The sequence below is a fragment of the Ascidiella aspersa genome, chromosome 5, assembly GCF_963924565.1.
Source record: "Ascidiella aspersa chromosome 5, kaAscAspe10.2, whole genome shotgun sequence".
NCBI classification, from domain to species: domain Eukaryota; kingdom Metazoa; phylum Chordata; class Ascidiacea; order Phlebobranchia; family Ascidiidae; genus Ascidiella; species Ascidiella aspersa.
The window spans coordinates 19124010-19151835 of NC_139451.1; the positions used below are offsets into that span (position 1 = coordinate 19124010).

The following is a 27826-nucleotide window of genomic DNA, read 5'->3' on the forward strand; positions in this document are numbered from 1 at the left end:
CTCTAATTTTAATTCTAATCTAATTTCTAAATCTAATTTTTTTAAGCTAAAATAAATCTAGTTGTCCAAGTCTGCTGCGAGGGAGTATGGATAGACAGTCAGACATCGTTTGTTTTAGCGAATAGTACTACAGTTCACTGTTGAACTGTTGTAAAAATACATGAGTGCTTTTGAAAGAGCTGTTGCATCCTGTGTATTTTGCCGAAAGCTGTAGACAGTTCGTAACGTATTAATTGCAAACTAAATGTACTTGTTGTTGGACAGTGAATGTTTTATCTACTAGTTGCAATATTTGTTTAGAACAAGTACTTTGGCCCAGTTGTAAGTACTTGCATCATTAGAATTGTCCCCCTCTTGGCGGCACAATGACTTCTTAGACTGTAGTGTATGTAGGTTATTTCGACATAAAGCTTGACTGGGATTAAATGTGTTTTAAGTGTCTTACTTACATTAATTGAAGCACGTAGGTAGGTCGTAGGCCTACATAAATGAACTTAATCGAATTGGTTTTCAATATAGCAGTAGTGTTACACAAACTACGTTAGTTGTAGTGTTACTTTAACTTCCTTAGTTATGCTGCTACTCAAATTGTGGTATTGTGGTACGCTGTATATTGAAAACCAGGCGCCATGAGTGACGTTTTAGAGAAATATCAGCGCCGTTACGGAATACCCCTCTTTGTAAGTGATAGAATCGTTTGTCAAGGTTTAACTCGCTGTCCGAAGCGGTAATGTTTTCAATGCAATTGGGTCACGCCTAAAATCAAGTGCAAAACGCCGTTTTTCGACACTTTGTTGCACAAGGGTCGCCGGAAACGCAGGATATTTGTTATTTTTCGCCTTCCGTTCAGGTCGCGCACGTTTCAAAGTCGCCGTTTTATCTAATGATAGCTACCGCTAAATTATTCTTTATAATCATATTCTTAGACCACGTGTTTATAGTGTTCAAATAACGCAACTTAATTTCCCTCAACCGTAGCTTGTATTTTAGCTGACTTGGTACACAGTCCGCGCAGATGTTGCGCTAATCGTGCATAATAACACCCGGGAGAAACGATCTTCGTATAGCACTACAGGTGGCTTGGACTTTGTAATTTAGCGTAGTCCCGTACATGGAAATTAGAAACTGCGCTGCTGATAGTCGAAACATGATGCTACTAAAATCAATCAACCAATTTTCGCCTGACGTTAAACGATTGCACACTAAGCGGTTTCGCAGTGTCGACGACGCACGACGTCGCATGCACGTGTTCGCTTTGCGTCTAAAACAGGAAGCCCGTTTATATGCACCTTTCGCGCTTCCGTTCCAGCGTCGTAGTTACATGGCGCGAAATTCAAGCCATCTTGAGTGTACAAACTGCACTGATATGCATTATTACGTAATATTCCAGTAAACCTTTGACGCACAATTTTTTTTCGGCTTAGGGTACTCTTTGCGGTAGCAATCTATTGCTGCTTGTTCGTTTTTATTAACCTAAAATTGAAAAAAAAGAATTACTTGAGTTAGGTTTGCTGATAAGTACGTTTTTGACTGTATGTATGTGTATAGTGCTTCAGTTTACCTGGCACACAGAATGTAAGTGCAGGAAAGTTAAGCTTGTGTGTGCTGGTCAACGCTATATACAAGGCAGAGTGGACAAAAGAAGGTGATAAGATATACCAAACATGACCAATGAAAACTGTATTTGGCGCTAGCCTAGAATCCTACCACAGCGTTGAGACAATTAAGCAAAGTACAATATTTGGGTGAGGGTGGGCGAAGTATTGCTCTTTAAACCTACCCAAACCCGCATCAAAGAATGTACTTTGTGGATTCTAGACCAGCGCCTCTGTCACAAATTGGCATTTTTTGCGCAAAACTTTGTTGTTATGTTTGACTTTTTGCGCAAAACTTTGTTGTTATGTTTGACTAGCTGTTCGTGTTACGTCATAATGCCCCAAAAGTGGCGTGATGTTTGCTGCGTTAAAGCAGGTCATTATTATACATTAAACGATTTCGGCCGTCAGCGAAACGAACAGATTAAGCGGCGAACGGATTGAACACCAGTTCTATTGACTGATTAAGAAACGAGAGAACTTAATTCATTTCAGCGCCAAGCGAGAGAGAATGAATTAACGAAATAGATTCCAATCCGGCTTGAACGTGCATATAAACGGGCTTAGTGTCTCGCAACCTTTTTTGGCTTGCGTCACCCTACAGAAATTATAAATAGTTTGCTGCACCTTTGCTCGTATTTTTGCTGAATGGTTAACTGGGACTTTTTATCGTTTACAAAAAATTTATTAAGCTTAGCACTAGGGAATAAAATTGAAATCCTAAAGAATTTGAAATATCTCTCGGCACCCTTCACCGTTAAAAATTACACCCTACTAGAGTGTTGAGGCATCCCGGTTGAGAACCACTGGTCTTAAGGTTCGATTTTGCTTGGCGTTAATTGGCTGTGTCTGATTAGTTTTTTACGTATTTATGACGTCATTACAATCACTATGATATGACGTAATACCGTCGCTATTTATGAAGTATTTTTAATAGGGGAATTTTTGCCCCTGAACCAGCTACACAGGCTTAGATGTAAGCATGTTGAGAAACAGCAATACACCTATTCCCTGCTACAACTTGATCGTTTGTGTAATTTTATATAGCAGTGTACCGCAGAAAGTCACTGAATCATGTATACACAAGTGTGTGCAACTGCGTTTTGGCTCTTACGAAATTGTCTGACATAGCGTATGTGTGCCGTTAACGTTGGTCAGTACGACTTCTGACATGCCAAATCTCAGTACACACTTGTTTGTGAAAGTAATACACATATATAATATATATGTATAATCAGTTCTCCAAACAACTATTAACAGTTGTTCTTTTTACTTCTTGTTGGCATTGTTGCACGGGCGGATCCAGTGGCACAATGTCATACCTTCAAACTATCATGTTTGCGTGTTTTAACTACAGCGTAAAATAAAACTTATGTGACTTTTGTATTTACAGATTTGAGAAAAATGTTTAGCCCCTAATGGAATTGACGATTTTTGCGCAAAAAATTGCACTGAAGCATCTTACAATGACTATATGTTAAAAATATTTTAAATGCTAAATATCTCAAAAACGAAAAAAAATTTGAAAAAAAAAATAAAAGCAGGAGGCCGAAATATCATTTTTCAGGGCAGGAGCCCGAAATATAATAAAACGACTGTAACACTTTGTGCCAAAAAAATTATGTTGATGTGTGTAATCTTACCGTATTTTAACCACAATAGTTGAAAGTTATTTAAAGTGTTAATTTGGGCTTGTATTTTTTTAATCTCGCGTTTTAATATTTTAGATACATTTAGTATCGTACCTTGAAATGTTTGAACTGCGTTATACAATATATATTTGTTTTAAATATTAAAAGAAAAAATACTCCTCGCTTTGATTCAAAAATGGTAAAACCAAACTTAATGAAAAAAAATTAATTGAAAAAAATTGAAATGTGCGATTTGTTCGAGGCCCGAGACTCTACAGCAGGGGTGTCCAACTCAACCATGCCGGCGTGCCAATTTTTATCTTTTAACTTCTTCCCGTGTCAATTTTCGTAACCGAACCAATTCTTTTTAATCATAAAAGCGCTTTTTTATAAAAAATAAGAACGTTTATTTAAACTTGAAAAAAAACTGTCTATAGTAGAAATGCGCATCACTACATCAAACTGTCTCTCGTTAAGCTGACTTTTGTTTGTTCACACCAAGCTATATAATAATATGTGAATGCTAGCCTCCACACATAATGTTACTATATCAAAAGTAATTGTTGGTTGTCGTGATTGCCGCGATTGTTTTATATTGTGAACAAACAATGGCAATTGGCTGTAAACAAATTTGGTATTTTCTGACAATTGGCTGAATAACAAATTGAGCTTTTTTGACAATTGGCTGAATAACAATTTTAGTATTTTGGGGGGAGGGCTTGCGTGCCATTTTTTATTAGGTCGCGTGCCGCTTGTTGGACACCCCTGCTCTACAGCCTGTAATCTGCCTATTTACTTAACTAAAATAACGGGGATATTCAGCAATTAACTAATATGAGTGTCATATAATTCATTCACTCACAACATATGGTCGGAAAAAATCCACCATATGCCATCCCGCGTTTTTAATTTCCAGTTGGCAGCCGTATCAGTTTTTAAATTTGGTACTGCGCATGCGCATGTCGGACTCGGTTAGTTTTACGCGGTCTTACTCGAGTCTCGAGTCCCGAGTCCGACTCCAGCAAAACAAACCGACTCCTGGAGTCCCGAGTCCGATTCCGACTCCGCAGCCCTGATTTTAACCACAATAATTGAATTGGGCTTGTATTTTTTTAACCTCACGTTTTAATATTTCAGATACATTTGGTATCAGCTAAGTAACGCCATGGTGAATTGCAAGCACATTGGTACGGTGTCGTTTGCTTTTCTTGAAAACCTTCTAATATCCGGGGCATTTGGCGGCTGGATCTTCATAACGCCAATCTTAAAGCAGGAGGGCGTATACAGTCACCTGTGTCGACCCGGAAACGTCGACGAGTGGAAAAATGTCACCATCGTAAATGCGAAGAACGCTACCTTAGAAACTTGCATTGAACAGACAGAGATTTATAACCTCGTTTTCACTCTAGCTACAGCAATATCGACTTCATCAACGCTGCTAATTGGATTCATGTTCCAGAAACTCGGTACATGGGTTTGCCGAATATCAGCTGTCGTACTCAACGCAATGGGGTGTCTGTGCATGGCCAACGCGTCCATTAACCGTCCAGAACTTCTGTTTCCCGGAATGATTTGCCTGGCGCTTAGCGCATCTTTTTTCTACATGACCAACATGCAATACGCGAACCTGTTCGCCAAAGCCAGGTCTACAATCATTGCCTTCACTACAGGGGCATTCTTTTCCTCGTCTATGGTGCTTTGGGTTTTTTCGCTTCTGTACCCCGTCGGGCTTAGTTTTTCGAACATGTTTTACATGCTGGGCAGCCTGTGTCTTTTCAGTCTTCTGGACACGTTCGTTTTTACCGCAAAGTCTTTCATCCCGTTCCCGGTACCCGAGGGATTTAAATACGGCTTGGCGGATTGCGCAAGAAGAAATCAAACTGGTCAAAGGCAATCTACTGAAATTGAAAATCTCAATCTGAAATTGAATGACGTCAAATCTGAACAAAGCACCGATCAGGCGTCGGTGCTGTCTATCGTTAAGACCCTGTTTTACTGGACCACGATAGTTCAGATGGCGATCTTGCACGTTTGTAACGAGTTCTTCCAGAGCACGTTCGACACATGGCTGCGGCGTCTGACGAGCGAACAGCGCGATATCGATACTTTTACCGATGTGTACGGCGTTTTTTTATTGGCTGGCGGTCTCGTCGCAGCGCCAGTCACAGGCCTTATATTCGATTCAGTTAAAAGACACTTCGTGCGAAGGCATCCCGTTCAGAGAAGCGCCAACTTGAAGGCGTTGCTGGCGTGTTCCACATTCACCAGCGTCATGGGCGTACTGTTTACTAGTTTGCTTTGCGCGACTAACCTTCACTTGCAGTATGCCACCCTTGTCGTGTATGTCTTCTTCAGGGTAGCCGTGTACAGCAACTGTGCGATCGCGTTGGCAACATTCTATCCACCCCAAATGGTGGCTATTTTGCTCGGCATCGGGTTTGTTGTTGCTGCATTGTGCTCCTTGCTTCGCTACCCGATGCTAAGTTTGGTGCTGCGAGAGTTTGGTGGCAACTTCACCTACATTTACATTGTGTGCTTATTTTTCTGCCTGTTGTCTTTCGTGCAACCAGCTTACATCTACCGTGTTATGACGATTGAAACAAAAAGCACGCGCGATGCTTCTCAATTACACTCGCCGCAAAACGTATAGTAACTAGTTTGTAACCATCAGTTCAACTAAACGCTAACCAACATTTTTTTGGTTTGAAAACGCTGTTTTAACTAATTTAAAGTCGCGTGAAGGCAATCGGTTGTTCTGAAAAATATAAAATTCTCGCCGATGTACAATGTCTAAAAATACGACAATGTTCCTAAAAAATTAGAAAAAATACCTTTCGTATCTTGGGTCAACAAAAGATCTGGATTATAGTTTTCAGTCGAAAAAAATAAAAGCCTTTTCTCTTCGAATATAATTTCGTTTCTCACAGGGCCACGGTTGAAAAACCCTGCTCTAATTTATTTCGTAGCCATAAAGTCTATGTGCTTACAGCCTGCTTGTACAGACAGTGATTTCATATAAATACGAACAGTGCTTAGTACAAACATGCGTTTAAAAAGTTAAACTGTGTAATTGTTTTTTTATATCTGTGTTATTCTTTAGCAAAACGTTAATTTGACAATGTGATAAATCAGCATCTGAAGCACGAGTTTGTTTGTTATGTCACAATGGAAAATGTATTTAGATGCATTGCATACTAATATTTACGCAAAATCAAAATCAAATATTGGAGGAAATATATTTTAATCCAATATGAAGAGTTGGCCGCCGCCAGGCCCTGGGGTCACATGAAATCTTTAGAGATTAGGTCACAATGTAAAGTCATACCGTGAAGTCATAAAACAACTAATCTTGAAAAAATGCTGTTCTCAAATGAACTGGTTCTCAAGTATGCAACTATTTTTTTTCTAATGACTCCTAGCGCGAAAAATTGCACTTTTTTTGGTTTAAACGGCCTTAATGTAAAAATTGACGTATTACACATATAATAGAGGCCCATATTACTCGATATAATCGCATTTAATAATATTACAAAAATTGGTATTTTATCCAAGTTCATACGGCGCAGCATGACATGTATAATGTGCACGGCGCGTTTAGGCAAGAAAGATTAAAACGGACAAAACATACCGAAATGTAAAAAAATCGCGCTTTGCGCTTATATAGTCAAAGTTTGGGGGCATGGCCCGGTGCCTTTAGCGTACTCGCGTACTATTAATTGAAAATAGCCTTCACACCTCCCCAGGGGCGCACTATTAGTCTAAGTCAGGGGTTCTTAAACTGGGATCCATGAACCCCTTGGGGTCCGTGAACTAGTTTAGGGGGGTCCATTTTGAAATATTAGAGTATATTTAGGAAGTAATTATTTTTTTAAAGAAAACAGTTTGATTAAAAATAAAACGGTTTTGTTTTTTGACTCCATTTCACTTTCACGTTTTTGAACCGAAATCAGCAGATTTATGAAGTTTATTTGTTCTGTGACGTCAATTTGTGACGTAACATTTGAATTTTTTTTCCTTCTGTGGTCCACGCGAGGCAAACAAATATTTTAGGGGTCCGCGCTGCAAAATTTTAAGAACCCCTGGTCTAAGTTATAGAAGCAGGGGCGGGTTTAGCGATTCTTTTACGGAGAGATTTTTTTTTATTTTCACTCATGGTTTTATTATAATTCAACATAGTTAAGCCCTTGAAGTTGTATTACTCTTTACTTCCATTGTTGGATTCCGCTTTCTATAATGCGTCATTGGTAAAACGTTCCGATGTTCATGATCTCGAAAGGCATTTTGGAAACAAAACAGATTTAAGTTTGATTCGCTCTTAGAATTTATTTTAAACTGCGTTTTAGTCATTTAAAAGTCATTGAGTTTATACCCCTGGACATCAAACTTTAAAGTCCTTCGTGACACTGCAATACCACACAAAGTCAGGCTCTTGAATCTATACTGTAATATTTTAAGATCAATCTGTGTCATCCTAAAAAAATGTTAATAGAGTTGTTTTTGATCAAATCATGTTATTCATTGAGTCTTAAAGCAAGAACCTAAGCAGATTTATTGGAAAGGTTCAAATCCCTTAAGTCATTTAGTTCGCCGTGAGAAAAGTTATTAACAGTATGATAGTTGTACTGAATATGTTAAAAATGGAAATCACCTTGACCCTTGCAAGATAAATGTCGACCTTAATTCCTGATCAGTAACAGCAAAATAATCTAGCAAATCTATCAATTCAGGTCAGACACATTAACCAGATCTTAAAAGATATATATATATATATATCGCCAACTAAGGCATCGTCAGTATATCTGAAATAAGTTTCTGACTCTTTCTTATACTGTTGCGTTTGTTTTTATTCAGATATACTGACGATGCCTTAGTTGGCGAAATATATATATATCTTTTAAGATCTGGTTAATGTGTCTGACCTGAATTGTTAACAGTATGACAGATGAGATTTTTAATTCAGTTTTCAATCTGGTTTTCTCGATTTTAACTTCTATGTTACTGTCATTCCATTGTTCCCAAGCTTGCCACCACTTTAGGATTTCAATTTATAATATTTTTTTAAGTTCGCCTATTGGGCCAATGTTAAACACAACGTTTAATGATGTGTAGTGCCCATCACTTTTCTTAATCGCCCAATTTCACATTTATATATGTAAAAAAACAAAAAATGACATGAAAAGTAGTTTAAAAGTATAAGAAACCTATGCCGTGAGAAGCTTAGACTCTATAAGTGAAAGTGAACAAAATGAAACCACTTAATGAAAACTACAAATGTTATTCTAAAATCAGCAACCAGCTGTCAGGGAACTATGAAAAAATAAAGTAGTTCACTTCATGTCATATTAATAGAAAATAAAACCAGTAAATTCGACGCTTTTAGTTCCTGCTTATAACCATGCTTGGACCAATATTTCTATAAAACGACAAATTTGGTTTAAAGATGTAGACATTTTTTTGCACCCCTTATATTCCTTTAACAATTAATTTTACGTATACAGCATAATACATTTTACACAAACGTCGGTTAATAGTTATCTTCGTATCTGTATCGCATGCAAAAGCGTCTCAATAAAAGAATGCTAAATATGAGATGTGGGTAATGTTTCTCTGTTCAACAATTGTGTACATTTATTATTTTTAGTTGTTTATCTTCGTTATTCTGAGGTTGACGCCGCTCTCAGATTGCAAAATGATCCCAGGCTTCATGATGGTTTCGGGGGTGTTTGCGTCTACCGAGAGTTTGAAGTTTTTGAGGATGTGGCACAAAACCACTTTGATCTCGTTCATGGCAAAAGCCTTCCCGATGCAACTACGCGACCCCGCTGAAAAAGCGAGAAAAGCCAGTGGATGATGTTGACTCGCGTTGTCAGACGAAAAGCGTTCCGGATAGTATGTAAGGGGGTCTTCCCAGTTTAACTCGGAGCGATGGACCACAGCAATATTGACTACTGAAGAGGTACCGGGGCCTACATGGAGTTTTCCTCCGGAGCAGTATTCATCTGCAAAAGTTGCACTCGTGTTGAATTTTCGGGCGGTGTAAGACACAGGTGGATTCAGACGCAGGCTCTCCTTAATACACATGCCCAGATAGGCGAGCTTATTAAGGTCATCCCACTGGACCTCTTGTCTGCATCCAATTATCTTCAAAACCTCCTCTCTACATCTTTGTTGATAATTGGGATGTCGCGCTAAATTGTAGAGGAGCCATGAGATACCACTAGAGGTCGTGTCCTGTCCTGCGAAAAGGAAACTATTAACCTGATCTTGAATTTCTTTAACTGAAAGTCCTTTTCCACTTTCGTCCTTGCTTCTCAGTAGAATATCAATGATATCAAATTGATTCTTCTCTTCTATTGAAGCTCCGTGCCTATTAAGAAAACCATTATTTACACAAACGATATTTAAAATGTAGGATGAAATATGTAACAAATATCTTTGTTAGCATACTTTTAAGCAAGCGTTAAAGCAGTCTTCAGTCTACGAAATTAAAAGTAGTTCTGACTTGTACACAAACGACTTTTTACATTACATCTTGTGAACAAAATCGGGTTTAGTTGTTTTATGCCAGGGTTGCCCGCTTGCCTACGTAATGTGGCCGCCACAAATGTTGTTAATGCTAAACTACACAAGCATCAAGAAATAAACTGTTTATGTTTTGCAGTATACTCACACACTTGACGTTAGGTGTTGCACACAAAAATGGAGAAACTCTTATTTTTTTTCATCGTAAGGTACAAGCAATGGACAAGTCCCTATTTTTTGACGTAGCTTGGAAACCTGGATCCAGCTTTGTGATTTGAGTATTAGCATACAGAGTTTGAAGATTAATGAAGTATTTAGCCCGGCGAAAGAACTAAGTAGTTCCCACCCCTGTTCTATGCCTATAGTTGCCAATAAAACAAACATAATGTTACCAGTTGCCTTTATTGTGGGCTAAAAATTCCCTTTTCTCTCTGATAACTCTTTCTCCATCTTTCTGAACGTAATCATTAGCTTTCTTGAATCTTTTTCCAGCCGAGGAAAGCCAGAAAATCCAGTCAACCATTAAAATCGGAGATCTTAGTCGTTTTAAGATTACAGATAGCATTTCGCGAATAGATGCCCTATATTGATTGTTTATGTCCTTCTGGCAATCGGACTTTGTTGACATAAGGGTTTGGAGCATTATATCCATCGTTAACTTACTGACGTCATCTGTTACGTCAAAGCAGTCTTCGTACCGTGACAACCATTTGTTGACAAGAACTTTAGCGCACTGGTTGTATATCGAAATATAGAGCTTCAAGGCCTTGTTGTGAAAAGCGCGATTCAGCAGTTTGCGGTCGCGTTTCCATTTATTACCAGAGGCGGTAACTAGTCCATCGCCCAACCAAGGACGCAGAAACCCGTACATTCGTTCGTCTTTGGGTGTTGAGCTGTAGAAAAACGTAGCTAGCGTTTCTGGGCGATGCGGATAAACAACGACATTAAACGGCCCAAACCAAGCGATAAATATTCCCTTGAGACGCACCATTTCGTTTAAGCGCCTCGTAAACCCGTCCCTCGTATCTGGGAACAGCTTAAGGTGGCCAAAGAACCATTGTGTTGGTAAGGAACAGCCCCGCTTGGTCAAGTCCAGGCAACCTTGATAGTGCACGAAAAACCTCAACAGTTGTTTTATAAAAAGGTAGGCCAACATTGAAAGAAGTATTTCGAGGTATAATCTTGGAAGCCAAATTCCTTTGCTTAACAAAATGAGGAGCAAGTCATCTACCATTGTTTGTTTGAGATGGTTGTTTTCCATAAAAACACCAAATTTAGATATTGCTCAAACTATATGCAACTAAATTAAAATATGTTTAGTCTTCGCTCAAATTTTGGTTAACGAAATTTTGTTTTGGTTGTTTATACCCAATCGAACAAAGAACACAGTGGGATAAAGTTCTGTAAGTAACACACATTGTGAATTTTGACTAAATTTAAACAGTGGTACTTCCTTATCCGCAAAACACAGTTTATATGATCCAATATAGTTTTGACATCCTACAATTTCCTAAATCTGGTAAGTATTGACAATCTGGTAACTAAAACACGCTAAAAATGATTCACTATAAATAGTTCATAATGACAAACTATTATCGTCTTTTCGGATTTCATAAACATGTAATGTAATTAAAATCTCAAACTCTGCAGGCAAAATTGTGTAAACTCCATGTGAGAATAAACTAGCGTTATATATTTTAAGAGAATACATGATAATCGATTAGAAAATGTATTATTAGTTTGTCGGGGCCGTTAAACGATATCTACATGTCTCTGATCAACAGTCTGCTTTTAAACTAACGCAGATCATGATCAAAACTAACAATAGGAAAACCATTTTATGTAGCAATCTCTAGTTTTGTCCGACTATCGGTTAGAAACGACTAAAGTTCAAGTCATATAGTTTCAACAATTATATAGTATACATAGCCAGTGTAATGATAACCGAAAACGCAAGCCTATGTCAAGTCATTGGTGCTCAAAATTATGCTTATTCGGAACACACTTATAAGTTGTTTGTCAGGTCATTTTATTCCCTCTGCTAAAAGAACAGAAGCAACAGAAATTGTGTTGAGGTAATTTAATCCGTATTAATTGCTCTTTTGGAACCCTTGAAATGTGATTGGTTGCTTTATAGGCCAAAAGATGCCAAACTAAAATCCAAAGATTTCAATTTTATATTTTTCCCAGTGGGAGCCATTTTAAGGCCCGCGGTATTATACAGACCGACATGGGCGAAGGAAAAAAGTGTTTGCCTACATGAATATATCTTTTTGACTACTTTTCTGACGTTATAAATTGTATATTATTTAATTGCCAATCACTTGATAGCCTATTCTTTTTAATGATATTAATTTGTTTGGATCGTTTTTTATAATTAGTTACAGTGGCCTAAACGTGACAAAGTACTTCCACACACTGCACAGTGTTCACAGGGGTCGAATGCACGAGGCCACCCCCTAAAATAATGTTTTTTTACTTTAGAGATGTTTTTCACGCGAAACATACAACACATTTTTTGCGCTTTTCCCCTTTTAGTAGGATTTTTTCTATTAAAACAAAATATTTTTTCTTCAAAGGTAATGCGGGTGGATCAATTATGACACCAATACGAGTGGATTGCAGAAAATCCACCTCAATTTAGTTGCGTAAATGGGTAAAATACATTTTTATTTGACTAAGGCACAATGTTGGGCTGTGTGGAACCATATATTCTAGAATGACGATAGATAACATTGTACCAGGCAATTTAATTAAGCAGTTTGCAAGCGAAATAAACGTAAGACACAAATAAACTGGAATTTGTTTATTATAAACCATTTCTTGTCATTGCTACTAACAATTTTCCAAATGTTGGAGAAATTTTGCCCAGAACTAATCTCTATAAATCTAAATACATAAAAGTCTTACAGGCGGTGACCCAACCAAATCGAACGGCTACCCAGTTATGGGCCTCTGTATCCGTTGGTTAACAAGCACTGGTTCAGGCGGCCCTACAACTTTAAATCTCTGGACTAGATTAATAATAAACAAGCGCAATCATAAATAAATTGGTTAATGACGTGGTCGTCATACCTTTACTTGTTACACACTACTAATTATGTTTAATATTTTTAGCCGCGGACCGATCAAACATATCTAAAATAACGATATTGGCAAATTTCGAATATAACCAACAGCGAAAGAGCGTTCCATCATTAAATATACCGAGGGCGACGAAAAAAAAACATTTTTATCCTCTTTAATTTTACGGCTTCATGCTTTTTCTAAAATGCTTTCTTCCCCATTTAACGCCTTGGGTTTTGACGATTGCGGTTAAGAGCAGTGGTTTCCAACCTTTTTGCAAGGCGACCCAAAACTTGACAAAATATCATATGGGCAAACCTCACGACCCAAGCCATTTTTTGTGAGAAGTGAATCCAAGATTTTTGTTTGTGGGGTCTAAAATTTCTGGATATGACGTCACAAATAAACATCATGAAACCAAGTAACCTTGAGAAATTTGTTGTTCTCGGTTAACGCCATGCGCAAATTTGCAAACCAAAAGAGTCGAAATACATTCAAAGAAGGAGAGCATTTCGAGCAATGCTTAAATCTAAAAAAAAATATTTAGAGTTAGACGTGACGTATTGATAATATTTGAAAATGATTCTGACCAACAGGTTGTGAAACAACAACCCAAATAGCTGTTTGGCAACGCTAAAAACATCGTATAAGTTTGCGGTAAACGCGAGAAACAAAGTGCGCTTATATTGGTAAGCTTTTAAATTAGAAAGGAGGTAATTGCGATACAACGACCATTGTAGATTCTCGCAAAGGGCCAAAAAATTGGATTTGTTAAGTTAAAAAAAAAACGCTTAAAAAAAAACCGAAAAATAAATTTGGGGCCTATATAAATATACCTTGCGAGACATGGTCTCGTGTCCGCTTATATGGAGGTAAAACGTGACCAAGTTGACGTAAAATATTCCCATGAGACAAGTTGGTGGTAGGTTAAAAGGCCGTATTCAGCTTGTTTTAACTATATGTATGCCAACTGTTGATCTAAATTTCTAATATTAACAACATCAATTGGAAATTCGTATTAAAAACGATAATTTCATCATTGGGAAATTATAATACAAAACATTTTTAGGCATTAGGCCTAACTTTGGTCTGTTTTGCAGCACATTCTATAAATATGACAGACAGAATTTCCTGTAAAACTGCTTAAAACTACTAGAAACGAAACAAGACATCCTCATGTGATTATTGTTGATTACATCTAGCAACTTTAAAAATACTTAAGGAATGGTGAAGCAAGTGCTTTGGTACAACAGGTACGGCGTTAGCTTAGGTCTTACAGGCTCTTGGAGGCTTTGTGGAGAAACATAAGTGGGGCAAACAAAGAATTTATTTGGTTATTAGTCTGCAAAATATTCGACTAAGTAGGATAAACTACAAAATCGCTGTTGAACGGCACTATGCTTTTGTACATGTACGCTAAAAAACTTCAACTCATACCTGCAAATCTTATTTTTAAATTATATTTAATAGAGCTTTCCCAAATGGATCGACTATCAGTTTTAACGGAAAAAGAGAAAAGAGGTGAAACGTCAACAATGACGCCATAAACTTATACAAAAATAATTTTACTTTGGGTTAGCGTCGTTTTTTTACTTTAATCAAGCCATTTACTAAAGTCATTAAACCTCTTTGCAAACACAATAACTGCGGTTGTACAAATAGGTATTATTCGTGTAATTAAAACGTATGGATTTAGTCATTATCAAAATACTTTATAACAGGTTGTCCAAGGTTGACAGCATCGAGGGCCACAATATTTCATACATATTCTTTGCGGGCCACAAACATAAGGTTACAGGAGCGGATGAACGATTTTTGTTTGATCGGGGCATGAAATGTTAAAAAATGACGTGCCGATACATCGTCAAAGACTTGTAAGCTCTAGAAATTTGCTGCTAATGTCGAACATGTGCGCAAATGAAATTGCGTGTTATTGAGACTGGGAAAATTGGTGCGCGCGAAGTGCGAAAAAAGTATTTGACAAAACTTTTAATTTAAAAGACTGCTTTTTATAAGCTTGGAATGATTTTGAAATGTATCAACCAGATATATTTGGGTAAAATTGCTTCTTAGAAAGGGTCAGAGCGTTAGCCTAAAGTTACAATGAAAACCGCTTAAACAATACTTTCCAGCAGTGTGATATATTTTATCGTTTATTTATTTATTTTTTTCATTTAATAGTAATTTATATAGGGTCATACGTTTTATGTAATGTTCATATCAAAAAGACGAAAAACAAAACGCTAATATAACTTATAAATTTGCAAAACATCCATTTTATAAAGTTCCATATAGGACGCACTTCGGCTTTTCTTAAACCGGTCTAACACATACCAAACACCCCCTGGATCCAAATTGATGAGCGATAGGAAATTGGTTTATTTAATGGTAAAATGTAATCATACCAAAACAAGAAAAAGGATGTCGCTGGCCACATGTGGCCCGGGGGCCTGGGTTTGGACCACCCTGCTAACTTTATTTTACCAATCGCTTACACAAGCGAAACAATATCCCCTTTTCTACTCAAGAGAAGCAATGTTGCCTTTTTTGGTTTATTATTTTTAGACTGTCAAAACATTCTAAATCCAGAAAAAATAATACTCTCAATTCCATGATGCCAGCTATTTAAATTTCACCGCTAATGCAAGGTTCTTAAAAATTACTATTTCCATGCTTTTTGTAGAAATAAAAACATCCTTTTATCTGGCCAACGCCGGATGGATATAATGTGCCATTAATAGAATATATTTTAAAAGCAATTCGTTTTCTGTCGTAATTTTACTAAATTCTCGCTGTACAGCACACGTTTTTCAATAATAATCTTTGTTACAGTGTGTTTGCCATTTATCCCATGGTAAGTTTAAAGTAGGCTACCCTTAAAGGCTTAAACAATAGAAATTTTTCTTCGTGTGCAAAATAAATCCGTTACCTTAATATATTTTACCATGACGTCAATTGCTATGAAATTATTGGAACGTTCGAAGATAGTTTTAACTACTTGAGGAACCAGGTAAATCAAGACTGTAAATATAAGCCCAGCCAGTTGGTGGGCGAAGCAGTTCATTGGGCTCTTCGAATATCCATCACGTTACCAGCAATCATGTAGGCTTTGTGGAGAAACTTGAGTTGGGCAAACAAAGAATTTATTTGTTTGTTTGTCCGCAAAATATTCAACTAAGTAGAAAATAAACTACAAAATCGCCGTTGCACGGCACTATACTTTTGTATATGTACACTACGAGACTTTAATTCATACCTGCAATTCTTATTTTGGAATAGAATTTTATAGAGCTTCTCCCAATGGATCGACTATCGGTTTTAACGAAGGAAAAGGGGTTAAAAGTCACCAATGATGCCATAAACTTAAAAAAAAAAGATTTTACTTTCGAATAGCGTATTTTTTTACTTTAATCAAGCCATTTACTAAAGTTAGTACACCTCTGTGCAAATACAATAACTGCGGTTGCACAATAGGTATTATTTGTGTAATTAAAACGTATGGGCTTAGTCATTAACAAAATACTTTTTTACTTTATTTCACCAATCGCTTACACAAGCGAAACAATATCCCCTTTTCTACTCAAGAGAAGCAATGTTGTCTTTTTTCGTTTCATATTTTTAGACTGTAAATACATTCCAAATCCAGAAAAAATAATGCTCCCAACTCCATGATACCAGCTATTTGAATTTCATCGCTAATGCAAGGGTCTTAAAAATTACTATTTCCATGCTTTTTGTAGAAATAAAAACATCCTTTTATCTGGCCAACGCCGGATGGATATAAAGTACCATTAATAGAATATTTTTTAAAAGCAATTCGTTTTCTGTCGTAATTGCACTAAATTCTTCCTGTACAGCACACGTTCTTCAATATTTTTTTATTTTATTTCTATTATGTTTGCCATTTATCCCAGGGTAATTTAAAAAGTAAATTATAGAATTTTCTCCGTTACCTTAATTTATTTTACCATGACGTCAATTGCTATGAAATTATTGGAACGTTCGGAGATGGTTTTAAATACTTGAGGAACCAGGTAAATCAAGACTGCAATAATAAGTCCAGCCAGTTGTTGAACGAAGCAGTTTATTGGGCTCTTCGAATATCTACCACGTTACCAGCAAGCAAGAAGCTAAATAATCTTTACTTGCAGCACTATTATCGCTTTGAGCGAAAAACAGCAACACAAAAAGGGCCACTGCATTTCTGTGTTCGTCAATTTACTACGGTTAACGCATAATTGTTTAAAAGAAATCGGTAAATACTTGCAAAAGTCTCAAGTCATATTATTACGATTTTTTCAAGAACGTGAGTTATACACCAGTGTTTCTTAAACTTTTTTAGTTTTATTCACCTCTAGCATCTATCTCCGGTTTTATTCACCCTTGTCTCATGATATGATAAAACTATCTCGTCTATATATAACAGCACAAAATGACTTAGGTTGTTTCAATTTTTTAAGATCAACTCAAGCTAAGTTTTACCATTGCAAATCTACAAAAGTCCAGAAATATAAAGCTACAAAGCACAAAACACAGTCACAATATTTTGTAGGCTACTTATATACTCAGTGCAAACCAACTTCACTATAACAATAAGCAAAAAAACACCAAATAACAACACTTAAGTCTTAAGTAGTCGATTTACTGTAGAAAACGGCTCACGCTTATTCACCCCTTTTGGTTGGTTTACCCCTGTAAAAATTTTATTCTCCCTGGGGTGAACCATTAACCTGATTAAGAAACACTGCAATACACCATCAGAGGCCGACGAAGATTTGTTTTTAAATGTATTTTTATTTTGAAATAAATAGCGCTGCATTTTTTTGAAATAAAAAGCTGAGGAACTTTGCAAGCCAAATAAAAAGACGAGAGGAACTTTGCAAGCCAATGGATTGCAGAGTCCCCCATGTGTATGAGGAATTCTGGATGGAGGCGATCGGGGCCAGGTGCTTTGCCGGACTTTAGCTTCCGAAGGGCGTTGCGGACTTCTTCGGGTGTAAACTCGCTAGAGAGGTTTGCGTCTGCAGTCGGTGATCTCCAAAGCTCTGATAGTTTCTTTACCATACTTGTCTTGGATTGCCGATGGATTTTGGCATTGCGACCATTTTTCACTAGACGCGAAGCTATAGCGTTTGCTGTGACAGGACACTTGCCCGGAGCAGCCTTGCCACGGCCCGTGAGTCGATTAATGGTGAGCCACGCCTTTCGGCTAGAGTGTGTGAAGTCGATGGACTCTACTGTCTCGATCCAACGAGCTTGGCGCTTTCGGTCTAGGTGGTTTACCAGTTCATCGGCTGCTGATTTGGTTTCTTCCAAATTGCTGGAGCGTTTAAACTGGCTATACAGGTCCTGGCAGTCCTGGTCCCAGCATGGGACGTAGTTATTGCGGAATCCCCGCGGGATTGCCTGTTTTGCCGCGCGTGTCAGCATTCCTGCGAAAGCGTAATAGGCCTTATTTTGGTCTTGCGAGTCTGGGCTTGGCAAGGTTTTTGCCATGTGGTGTGCTGCCTTGTTGTAGAGCAACCAACGTGCCTTTCGTAAATTCCACCGTCTCACAGGTTTGCTTGGGGTGGGTTTTAAATGACCGGCCATTGATGTTATTGAAACTCTGTGCTGTGACCGAGGGAACCGACTGATGACGTGTCGTTCAGGAAGGGCTTGTCCAGAAGTCACTCTCGCAAAAGCAAGGTCTGGATTGCTTCCAGTGCTCCAGCGTCCGGAGGTAAAACTGTCGGGGTCTTTTGGGTCATACAAGAGCGACAGGTTGTTAGTTGATGCCCAGTTGGAAAGGGTTTCTCCTTCGCGATTGCTGGTCTGGTACCCCCAGTCCGTGTGGTGACAATTGAAGTCACCTACATACAGGCAAGGGGCAGGGAGTATGGGCAGCGAATTTATCTCGAGTGCTACAGGTGGCGGCTTGTAGACGTTAACGTGAGTGGTTCCTTGTACTTCAACAGCATGCCATTCAATGTCGCTTTCTTTAGGGCATCTTGCTTTGATGGTGTAGTTAAAGCAATTTTTAACAATTGACAATTGAACAAATTGATGATAAAAACAATTGACTAACATAAAAATGAATCACTAGGATCCTAAACCACACATTTAACAATGCTCAGGATATGACGCAAGTTCACGTATCACCACGTCGATTTTTCCTATATGGTTGATATTTCAAACTACTGAAAACGGAAAGGCAAAAAAACATGTCCCCATCGGTTTCCATCGACTAAGCAGTCATATTACAGACATGGTAATACTTAACTACTATATATAATTTAGTTTTTCACTACTTGGGTAAGACCAATTAGTTATTGTCGTTCATTCGCGTTTATTTACAGAATTCTAAAAGATTGTTGTTATAACTTTAAAAACATATTTTTTTATTAATGCAGAACTAAACAGGTGATTTCGCTTGAGAATGAATTTCTCGAGGTCAGAAATATGGGCAGCTCGACTCGATGACCGACAGGCCCTTTGGCTGCCCTTTTGTTATTCTGTAAGTTATTTTGTTTTTCGATAGTTGCAAACATGCACAAAAATAAATTGAATCTGAATCTGAATGACATCATACAAAGGCAAACCTGAACCTGAAAAAATTCCCAAAACAAAAATGGATCTTGCCGAATCCTATCCTGCAAGGCGTCAAGCATTGACAAAAAGACGGGTATAAAGGAGGATTTAAAGGAAAATCAAATCAAAATACCACAAAAAACTCCTGTTAAAAATAGTTTAGAAAATCAATCAGCAAATGCCATTACTCTTAAAACCAAACAAAGATCCAAGTTAAAACCCAACAAGACCAATACTAAAGAAAAAAATAAAATGAAAGGGTACACATGGACCACTAACCAAAAAGAACCACTTATTGTAAATGGTGCTTCTAAAATATAGGCCTACAGGATCGCATATGAGTGCACCCCACACATATAAAGCAATGATTTGTTGGTTTAGGTGTTTGGGTTGGGGGTTAAGCGTTGGGTTATAGGTAAAAAATACCAGCAACAGCAAAAGCAAAATGGTCTCGCAAGTTTTCGGTTTTGTGTTGAATCGCATTAATAATAAATATCTACATATATTGCAATGTTTGTTCTAAAAAGGGCATTCTTTACTTTTGACCAAGTGTTAATGTTGCGGGCAATCTACTCTTGTTAGTTCCAGGTATACTTTATAATATTATTCAAATTCAAAATCACACAGGGATTAAAAAGCGATTAAAAAAGCGCTTTTTGACATTTAGTAATTAGTAGGGCCCGCAAAAGTCAATAAAGTCAAAATTTACAATAAAGTCAAAATTTTTAATAAAGTAAAAATTTGTCAAATTATGGCTTTTGGCAAAGTTTTTGTGTATAGTTATTGTAAAAATTGTCGTGGAAGCATTCTAAATTGAGGAACTGCGACACAATTAAACCATATTAACCCATAAAAGCAGGAAATATGTCACAATGTTAACTTTGATCAGCAGTAACTTTTATCGCAAATTCTCCATTTTTTATTAATAGTTACACATTTAAATAATTCTTATAAAACACTTCTTCTTCATAAACGTGGTATTTTCCAAGATCAACAGTTTGGATCTTAGGAATAGCCTACTGACATCCTGTAATACAAAAATGCCTAAGCAAGCTAAATCTATCGCCAGAAAACACGACGCACATTTTAAATTCATAAAACACCTTGACTTTTCGACAAAATATTACGTTTGGGTCAAAAATCGACAAAATATTATTGTTGGATAGCTGGCATCAATTCAAGGAAGAACTGTGGCTTCTACAAATAAGCAATTTCGTTTTTTTTTTTACTTTGAAATAAAAATGACCCTAGTAATTAGCATACACTGTGCAACATCACGGCAATGGTGGTTCGATGAAGGATTGTGAAGGTTAATAGCTCAAAATTTAAACAATTTCTGAGGGCGAGTTTTCTTTCGAATTTTTGCGTTGTTTTAGGTCAGACCGGGACAAACCATACGGTCCGCGGTCCGCGTCCGGGGACCGCAAAGGAATTTAATCCGACCGGCCCATTTTCTATAAAAAATTTTTTGTAAAATTTATCCATACGTTTTGGTTACCGTTAATTTAGAATATTTTGTTAAATATATTACACTTGTAAGATATACTAACTTATTCGTACTTTTCCCAGCTTGTCAAAACAATACAATATATCCCTAATTTTTAAAGAATCCCAACATTATTTCAGTTTTTCTCTATGTTCCGGCACGCCACGCTGCTATTCTGTTTCTTATGAGGCCGCCAGAAACAATTTCTCGCCCCATTGTTTTGGATTATTTTAATAATTTACAACAAGCACTATCTATAACAGAGGTCCTTAACCGCCGATCCAATAAATTCTTGCTGGTCTGCCAAAGAGTTTTCTATTTTTGTGCAGTTAGCAAAATATATTTTAAACTGCAATTCCGTAAATGCAAATAAACCTTTGCGCGAATTTTGTTCGTTATTTTAGTGTTTTAACTCGCTTTGGAGAGTCTCTTTGGCACAAAAGCACCATGATTTTTATTGCATTCCAGCTCTGAATTGAAATTTATGCCAACGCGCAGTATTAGGTATTGTTATGCTGGTATAAGTTATTGTAAGTCATGTGTTCGGCAAACTAATTCTAGTGTTTGTGTGTTTCTGAACCGCATGAGCAAAGCAAAATCTTTTATTATTGCAAAATTGAAAATTTATCTTATGTGTGGTACTTCACTCTATAAGTCTATAGGCGTATGCTAGCATAATACTTATATGCCCTAAAAAGTCTGAATTTTATACCAACATTTGTAGATCACATATATTATATTATATAGTAACCCCGCATTATACTCTACTGAGTGTACTTCTTAGTAAGTTGCGTTTACTTATGACATGTCCGAGTTGTCTCAGTTGAGAGACGTGGCTTTGGAATGCTGGGTATGTGAAAGGATGTTCGTTTTTTTGCACGTCCGCGTGTATTTTTTAATTGCATTTGCGTAAAAAGTTTAGAAACACTGCTCTATACTGCAGCTAACTGTAAATTTTGCCTTTATTCAATGTTTTTTCGGGCGCAATTCCTACACCAAAATAGTTTTGTGATTTTCTTTTAAAACGATATCCACGACCAAACCGGCATAAAAACTTGTGCAGATAAAACGTTCGTTCAAAATTAATTTGCTTTTGTTACTTTGGGAGATATCGGAACATATTGGGTGTTGACAAATTTATACCTTGAAGTAAGAGAAGCGCATACCTTGCAAAATCTATTTATTTGCCTCATAAAAGCTGACATGTTACGATGCAAAAAAGCAAATCAATTTTTAAATTTACTTTTGGTTATAACATTAAAAGCTTTGTAAAACTGACAAACATACAACATGTTTTTACTATAGCCTACTAACGCGTTGATTTTTCGTATCAAAAAACTATAATTTAGCCATATAAGCAGCAAGCAGTTCGATATATAAAAATCTGGCGCCTAGGCTGTGCCTATATACACTTTTTGTTGAGCCATTTGCAAAAACACAAACTGCGCCTTTTGCAAAAAAAATTGATCAAGGTACGTGTTAAAAAGTTGCATCTTTGTCCCTATCAGGGTTTTTTTAAGGTTTGGTTTGGGTGACCGCTAAGTAGTTTTAAGAGACCGCAAGTGTTTCATTTAAATACCAAAAAGTTGCAAGTCCAAAATTTGGGAAACCGCTGGAGAAATTTGGGATACCGTTTCGGTCCCCCAAAACACCTTAAAAAAACACTGGTCTATATAATTACAAGACCATTAAATCGATTGATTTAAATTGTAAACTGTTTGAAAGACAGAGCTGAAAAAGCAAAACTAATAGCGCTATATAGGCTACCAAGAAAACGTAAGCGGCGTCAAAATACTTTTTCACTCAGGAACACAAGTGTAGATGACTCTGATATACTTTAGTGTGCCGTAGCACGGATCTCCGTAAAGATAGTTGGAAGCCTTTAAAGCACAAGTCCGCCTTCCGTTGCAAGAATGTTTTATTTTATTTTCGGACACAGCCGAAAGGCAGGAAGTTGTTCTAACTGGGCCGCCGCAACTAAAACATAGTTAAAAGTTAAATTTTCTTTAGAAAAATGGTTCTCCAACTGAGGTCATTAAGCAATTTAATCAAGTTATCTGTAGCAGGGTGGACATTTATATTTCGCAGGCTGTACGAAAAAAAATTGCTTACGTGGTAGGGTCATCTCTTCCATAAAAGGCAGATTGTACTTTCATTACAGTGGATGTTGGGCAGCTAAGAATCCTTTCATGGTTTTCACAAATAACCACACCACCGTCTGAATGAACACAAAACAAGAAGTTGAAGCATCATAATTAACATATTTTTAATGCCGAAAAAGACACCTGCAACTTACCGCGGCATTCATAAGTGACCTTAATGAATTTCCTTGTGTAGGGACACGGATCTCCGTACAATATGTGGGACGCCGAGAGACTGCAAGAACTCTTTCCGTCACACTTGTACTTGATGTCACCAGTAGACACACTGGAGCGACAATGAACGGTGTGCGCTGGCCCTCCGCAACTAAACGACAATATTGAGGTTACAACAAGGATAATTAACTTGTTTTAGCAAAGGTCCAAATACAAAAGTTTAAAACCTTTGATTGTAACCCTGCGGAACTCTTTTCCAGTTGCTACGGTTTACGATATTATTGCTTATTTTTTTGTAATATGAAGCTATAGCCGCACCACCATACGCGTCCCACATATTTTTTTCGCTAAGATTATTCCAGGAAGTTACTGTGAACTTTGTTTTTAGAAACAACAGCGTTTCTTGGTTACAGATTGTATACAATATATTTTCGCTTTTCGGAACCTCGCCACGTCCCACGATTTACCGATCGGGTAACACAATTTTCTTGTTTTTAAAACAAAAAGGTTCATGCATTTATTCTGGATGTTGTTCTTCTGTTTAGAATTGACCAAGGTCGCCAAAAAGTGGCCCGCGGCCAGCGACGCACTTTAAAATATTATAAATTGTATATTTTCAGTGACTCTTGCATATTGCGCAAGGTGGTCCAAACACCGGCCGAGGGCCAAATATGGCTAGAGAAATTATTATCTGTGACTCGAGGAACACTGTTTAATTTAGTAAAGGCCAAACTTTTTTCTATTTCAGCCTGTTTGTGTCCCACCCATATGGAAATTCAGTCCATGTGGTAATTCAATCTAACAACCGATTCGCCAGGACTTATTTCAAGAGGCATAACCAATTTTTAAGAGGTCGTCACAAATAACTTTACAACGGTATGTCATAAACCATTATAACTCGTGCGCAAATATGCAGCTAAAATACAATCTGATCTCGCAAAGCGCTAAATTTATAGCCTAATGTCTTTATATTGCGTTTAAATTGGAAAACTTTCAATTGGAAAGAGGTAACGAGATTCGCATATTGTTCGATATATTGGTTTTCATAGTTCGATTCATTGGTTCCCAAAATTTCATGGCTTAGGCCAACCCAAGAAACATAAATATATTTCACCGCTGCTGAATTTTACTTAAATGGTTTACGCAATGTCAATATAAACGGGCCTGGAGCATCACAAGCCAGCTCTAACATGTAGGAAAATTTCATTTGATTTATTGTACTCTAATAGTACACCAAGAGTTGTATCAAGAGGCTTTACCAATAAAGAAAAAAATCAGATTTTTCAATATTTCTAAATACCTTTCGTAACCAAGCATTAAAAACGGCACCTGTTTTTACAACCACTGATTTTATTTAACAGAAATTTCACTATGCCGTAGAGTTTGAGAGTTCGCACGGCGCGACTTCAGTGCACAACATGTTCACAAATTATGAAACAAAATAGCCTTAAAAATTGTGCCTTACGTGCTTAAGTCATCTCTCCCGTAAAAGGCGTCGTGTACTTTGATTATTTGAGTTCCAGGACACCTTACAATACTTTGATTGCCTTCGCAAATCACAGAGGATGTGCTAGACGACACTGCGTATAAATAACAATTGAAAAGCATAGAAGATATTGGTGCACTTATAGAAAACCGAAACAACGTAAATTAAAAAATTGGCGGTTATTTGAGGCATTTATAGCTTAGGTTCCTTTAATAAGGTCTGTTTTTTTTAATCGAAGTAAAAAGGGAATGGCATGCCGACAAACCAGCCACCCAAGTTGCATTTCTGGACCTTGTATATATCCTTACCTCTTGCGAAGACCAGACAGGTGTACAGCACTAGGAGTAGCTTTGACATTGTGCAACTTTTCCCAGGAATTTCTCTAACTTGAAACACAAAAACTTTCTGAAAATATATTAACACTTTCTAAAGTTCTTAAACTCTTAAACTCCGACATCCAATCCCACTATGAACGTTACTTAACTCCAAGTCTACATTTTGACACGTACAAATTCTAAAAAATGTGCGCACATTCTGCAAAAAAACGCCACGCCCTCTGCTGTCAGATTGGGCTTTTGGGCTAGTTTGAGTAAATAAACAAGCGACAAAAATAGCTTGCTTCTGTCACAGTGGGTAAATATTTAAACAAGAAAAAGCAAATGTTTTTGAAAAACATATTGAGCCACGTCCAGCTTGCAGTATAAAAAAATGGCTTAACAGTTTAGCCTTGCAAGACATCTGGCGACTGACTATTGTCATCTGTTAGCAATTCAGCAACAGCGATTTATAAAACGCAAGGCCATTATCTAAAATTTTGTCGTTAGATGTAATAAACAAACTCGCTGAAACTTATTTCTATGACTTTTAAAAGATTCCAACATTACATTAAAAACGTTTTAGATCTCGTCGGACTTAGGTAGTACATACGTTATTTTGATGACCATCTTGTAACTCAGCAATCAGAAACAGATAATATTTGTCGAAAAGGGGAAAACGATCGAATGTTATATACATGAAACACTATGACGTCATACGACATGACAAACTTCTTCACATGCTGCAATAACCTAGAATTTAAGTGTTGTCGCCCTTAGAGGCCTTAAGTTATTTCGCTTTGTTTTATAATTTAGGTCTTAAGAAGTTCGTAATTTCCGAAACAACTTGATTGGGACTCGTTGCTCTAATACGTGACTAGACATTATTTTTGCTACGCAGTCACTACCCCGTTATATGGACACTTACGTATCATTTGACATGCTATACCAACGAGTTATCAAAAAAGGAAAAAAATAGTTCGTTATTCAAAAGTTGTGATCAAAAGTCAAACACATTGAATAGCGAGATAAACATTAGACCACCTTAATTATGAATATACAGTAATTGCCCTAACTATCTTCTACTAACTTAACAATTTAACATAGTGGTTCTCAAAATTGTGTTAGCGGACCTTAATTGTGCCTTGATAATTTTCAGGGTTTCAACGTAATATCTTTAAAATAATAACTGATGAAATGTTTTAGCAGGAGCGCATCATCCATAATATAAATTTAATTTATAAATAATAACTTGACAGTGAGTAATTTGCTTATGTTTACTCGTCTATATTTTAACGTAATACTACACAGCGTATTTTTATGTTTCTCTCATTATATTGTCCGCCATAATTTCAAGTAGTCAAAACGGGTCGGAAAGGTAAAAACAAATATGAACCTAAATTATATCGTTAACAATTCAATAATTCTCCTTCCCAATAAACTGGGTTGTTAGGCAAATTCTGTAAATCTAAAAAGAGTTTATTGTACAACCACAAAATTTGGCAGCACATCACAAAATTTGGCAAAGGCACAATACGTCGCAAAAACAACCAGATAGGATTTTTTTCTTGAGTGTTAAGGACTGTTTACCGCTAACAGCAGATTTCAGTCATTATTAAGCAATTTAAATGAATAAAATAAAAAAATAAAAACATTTTTGCAAGTTTTTAAAGTTGATGTCACGAAGTTACGCCATGACATGACGTCATAGAACCAATAACCTTAAGAAACCTGAAATTATAGTTGTATCTCTTGGCCAAATATACGCAACTAAAATCTTAATCTAAATAAATATTCAAGTAAAAGGCGAAAAGGGGTTTGCGCCAATCAAAATTCATTTATTAAGTTTACGTTTGCAAGATAAAAATTTAGGAGGAGACGTGACGTTTGACCTCACAAAAGATTGTAAAATTGCTTGATATAATTGTATTAATCAATACTTTGACACACAATTTTTTAGAGATGTTGACCCCATAGCTCTAAGGGTGTGCAGATATTACGTATAAAAAACTGTCAAAAAAACTGTCGAAACTGTCATTTTAGAAAGGGCGATTCACGTTTCGCGCTAAGAACAAAACCGTAGTTTTTGCAATTTCGTTATGGAAATTTACACAAAGTTTTGGGACATGGTTTGGTGAAAAAGGGAGATACTGTTCTCCAGGACGGCGTACCGGTTATACTTATCATTCAGCTGTCTATGTATATTTAGCCTAAAAAGAGGTCATTTATTTTTAGCCAACCAAATTTTAGTTAAAAAAACACTGATTTATCTCATTTGATAATTACTGTGGGAGAACCCGATGCTTTGTAAATATGTTCAGGTAAACGCAAAGTTCTCTCACAGGATTAGACTTTTCCCGCCCACATAATCACGCGATGGAGATCGTAACTAAAACCTCTGACATCTGACGAGCGATCGACAATGTGCTTTCCCGAGTTTAAATATAGACACAGAGGGTTGCAAAATCACCCGCAGCAAGATCACTGAAATGACAGATCATTCCTTTCACAAAAAGTCAATGGTTCTCCGTCTTTTTTAGCTTGTGGCAAACTAAGAAAATAAAATAGCGATAAATTTTCTAAAAAACTTATAAGTTTAACACTGGATAACTTTAAAAATTTTTGTGTCGCGCATTGCCATTTTCGAACTTGAGCCGCCATTAAAACAGTTAAACGACCCTACATTATATTAAATGAGTATTGGTGAAATCACGTTGGTGCGTTAATTTATTCTAAACTAATAACAAAAAGATTGGCACTGCACAACGCCTGCAGCACACATTTAATAGGATTGTTCATATTTTGAAAAACAGCTAAAAAGTTACGTTTATAAAAACTTAT

At 36.9% G+C, this 27826-nt stretch overlaps 3 protein-coding genes and 1 pseudogene across 3 annotated transcripts; 1 reads left to right on the forward strand and 3 right to left on the reverse strand.

Moving 5' to 3' along the window:
- Nucleotides 1-4391: 4391 nt before the first annotated feature.
- LOC146145231 (equilibrative nucleobase transporter 1-like) lies at nucleotides 4392-5876 on the forward strand. Its single transcript, XM_083390514.1, has one exon. The coding sequence runs from the start codon at nucleotides 4392-4394 to the stop codon at nucleotides 5874-5876; it is 1485 nt and encodes a 494-aa protein (XP_083246640.1).
- Nucleotides 5877-8863: 2987 nt separating this feature from the next.
- LOC146145232 (cytochrome P450 4F6 pseudogene) lies at nucleotides 8864-10982 on the reverse strand (annotated as a pseudogene).
- A 4892-nt stretch (nucleotides 10983-15874) lies between these two features.
- On the reverse strand, nucleotides 15875-18883 carry LOC146145233 (uncharacterized). The gene is made up of 2 exons (XM_083390516.1): nucleotides 17660-18883; nucleotides 15875-15934 (listed from the first exon to the last, which is right to left on the reverse strand). Exons 1-2 carry the CDS (start codon nucleotides 18881-18883, stop codon nucleotides 15875-15877), a joined length of 1284 nt encoding a protein of 427 aa, XP_083246642.1.
- Nucleotides 18884-22041: 3158 nt separating this feature from the next.
- LOC146145234 (L-rhamnose-binding lectin CSL3-like) lies at nucleotides 22042-25071 on the reverse strand. The gene is made up of 5 exons (XM_083390238.1): nucleotides 24980-25071; nucleotides 24651-24765; nucleotides 23167-23336; nucleotides 22983-23088; nucleotides 22042-22847 (listed from the first exon to the last, which is right to left on the reverse strand). Exons 1-5 carry the CDS (start codon nucleotides 25026-25028, stop codon nucleotides 22670-22672), a joined length of 618 nt encoding a protein of 205 aa, XP_083246364.1. The 5' UTR covers nucleotides 25029-25071; the 3' UTR covers nucleotides 22042-22669.
- Between the last annotated feature and the right edge of the window lie 2755 nt (nucleotides 25072-27826).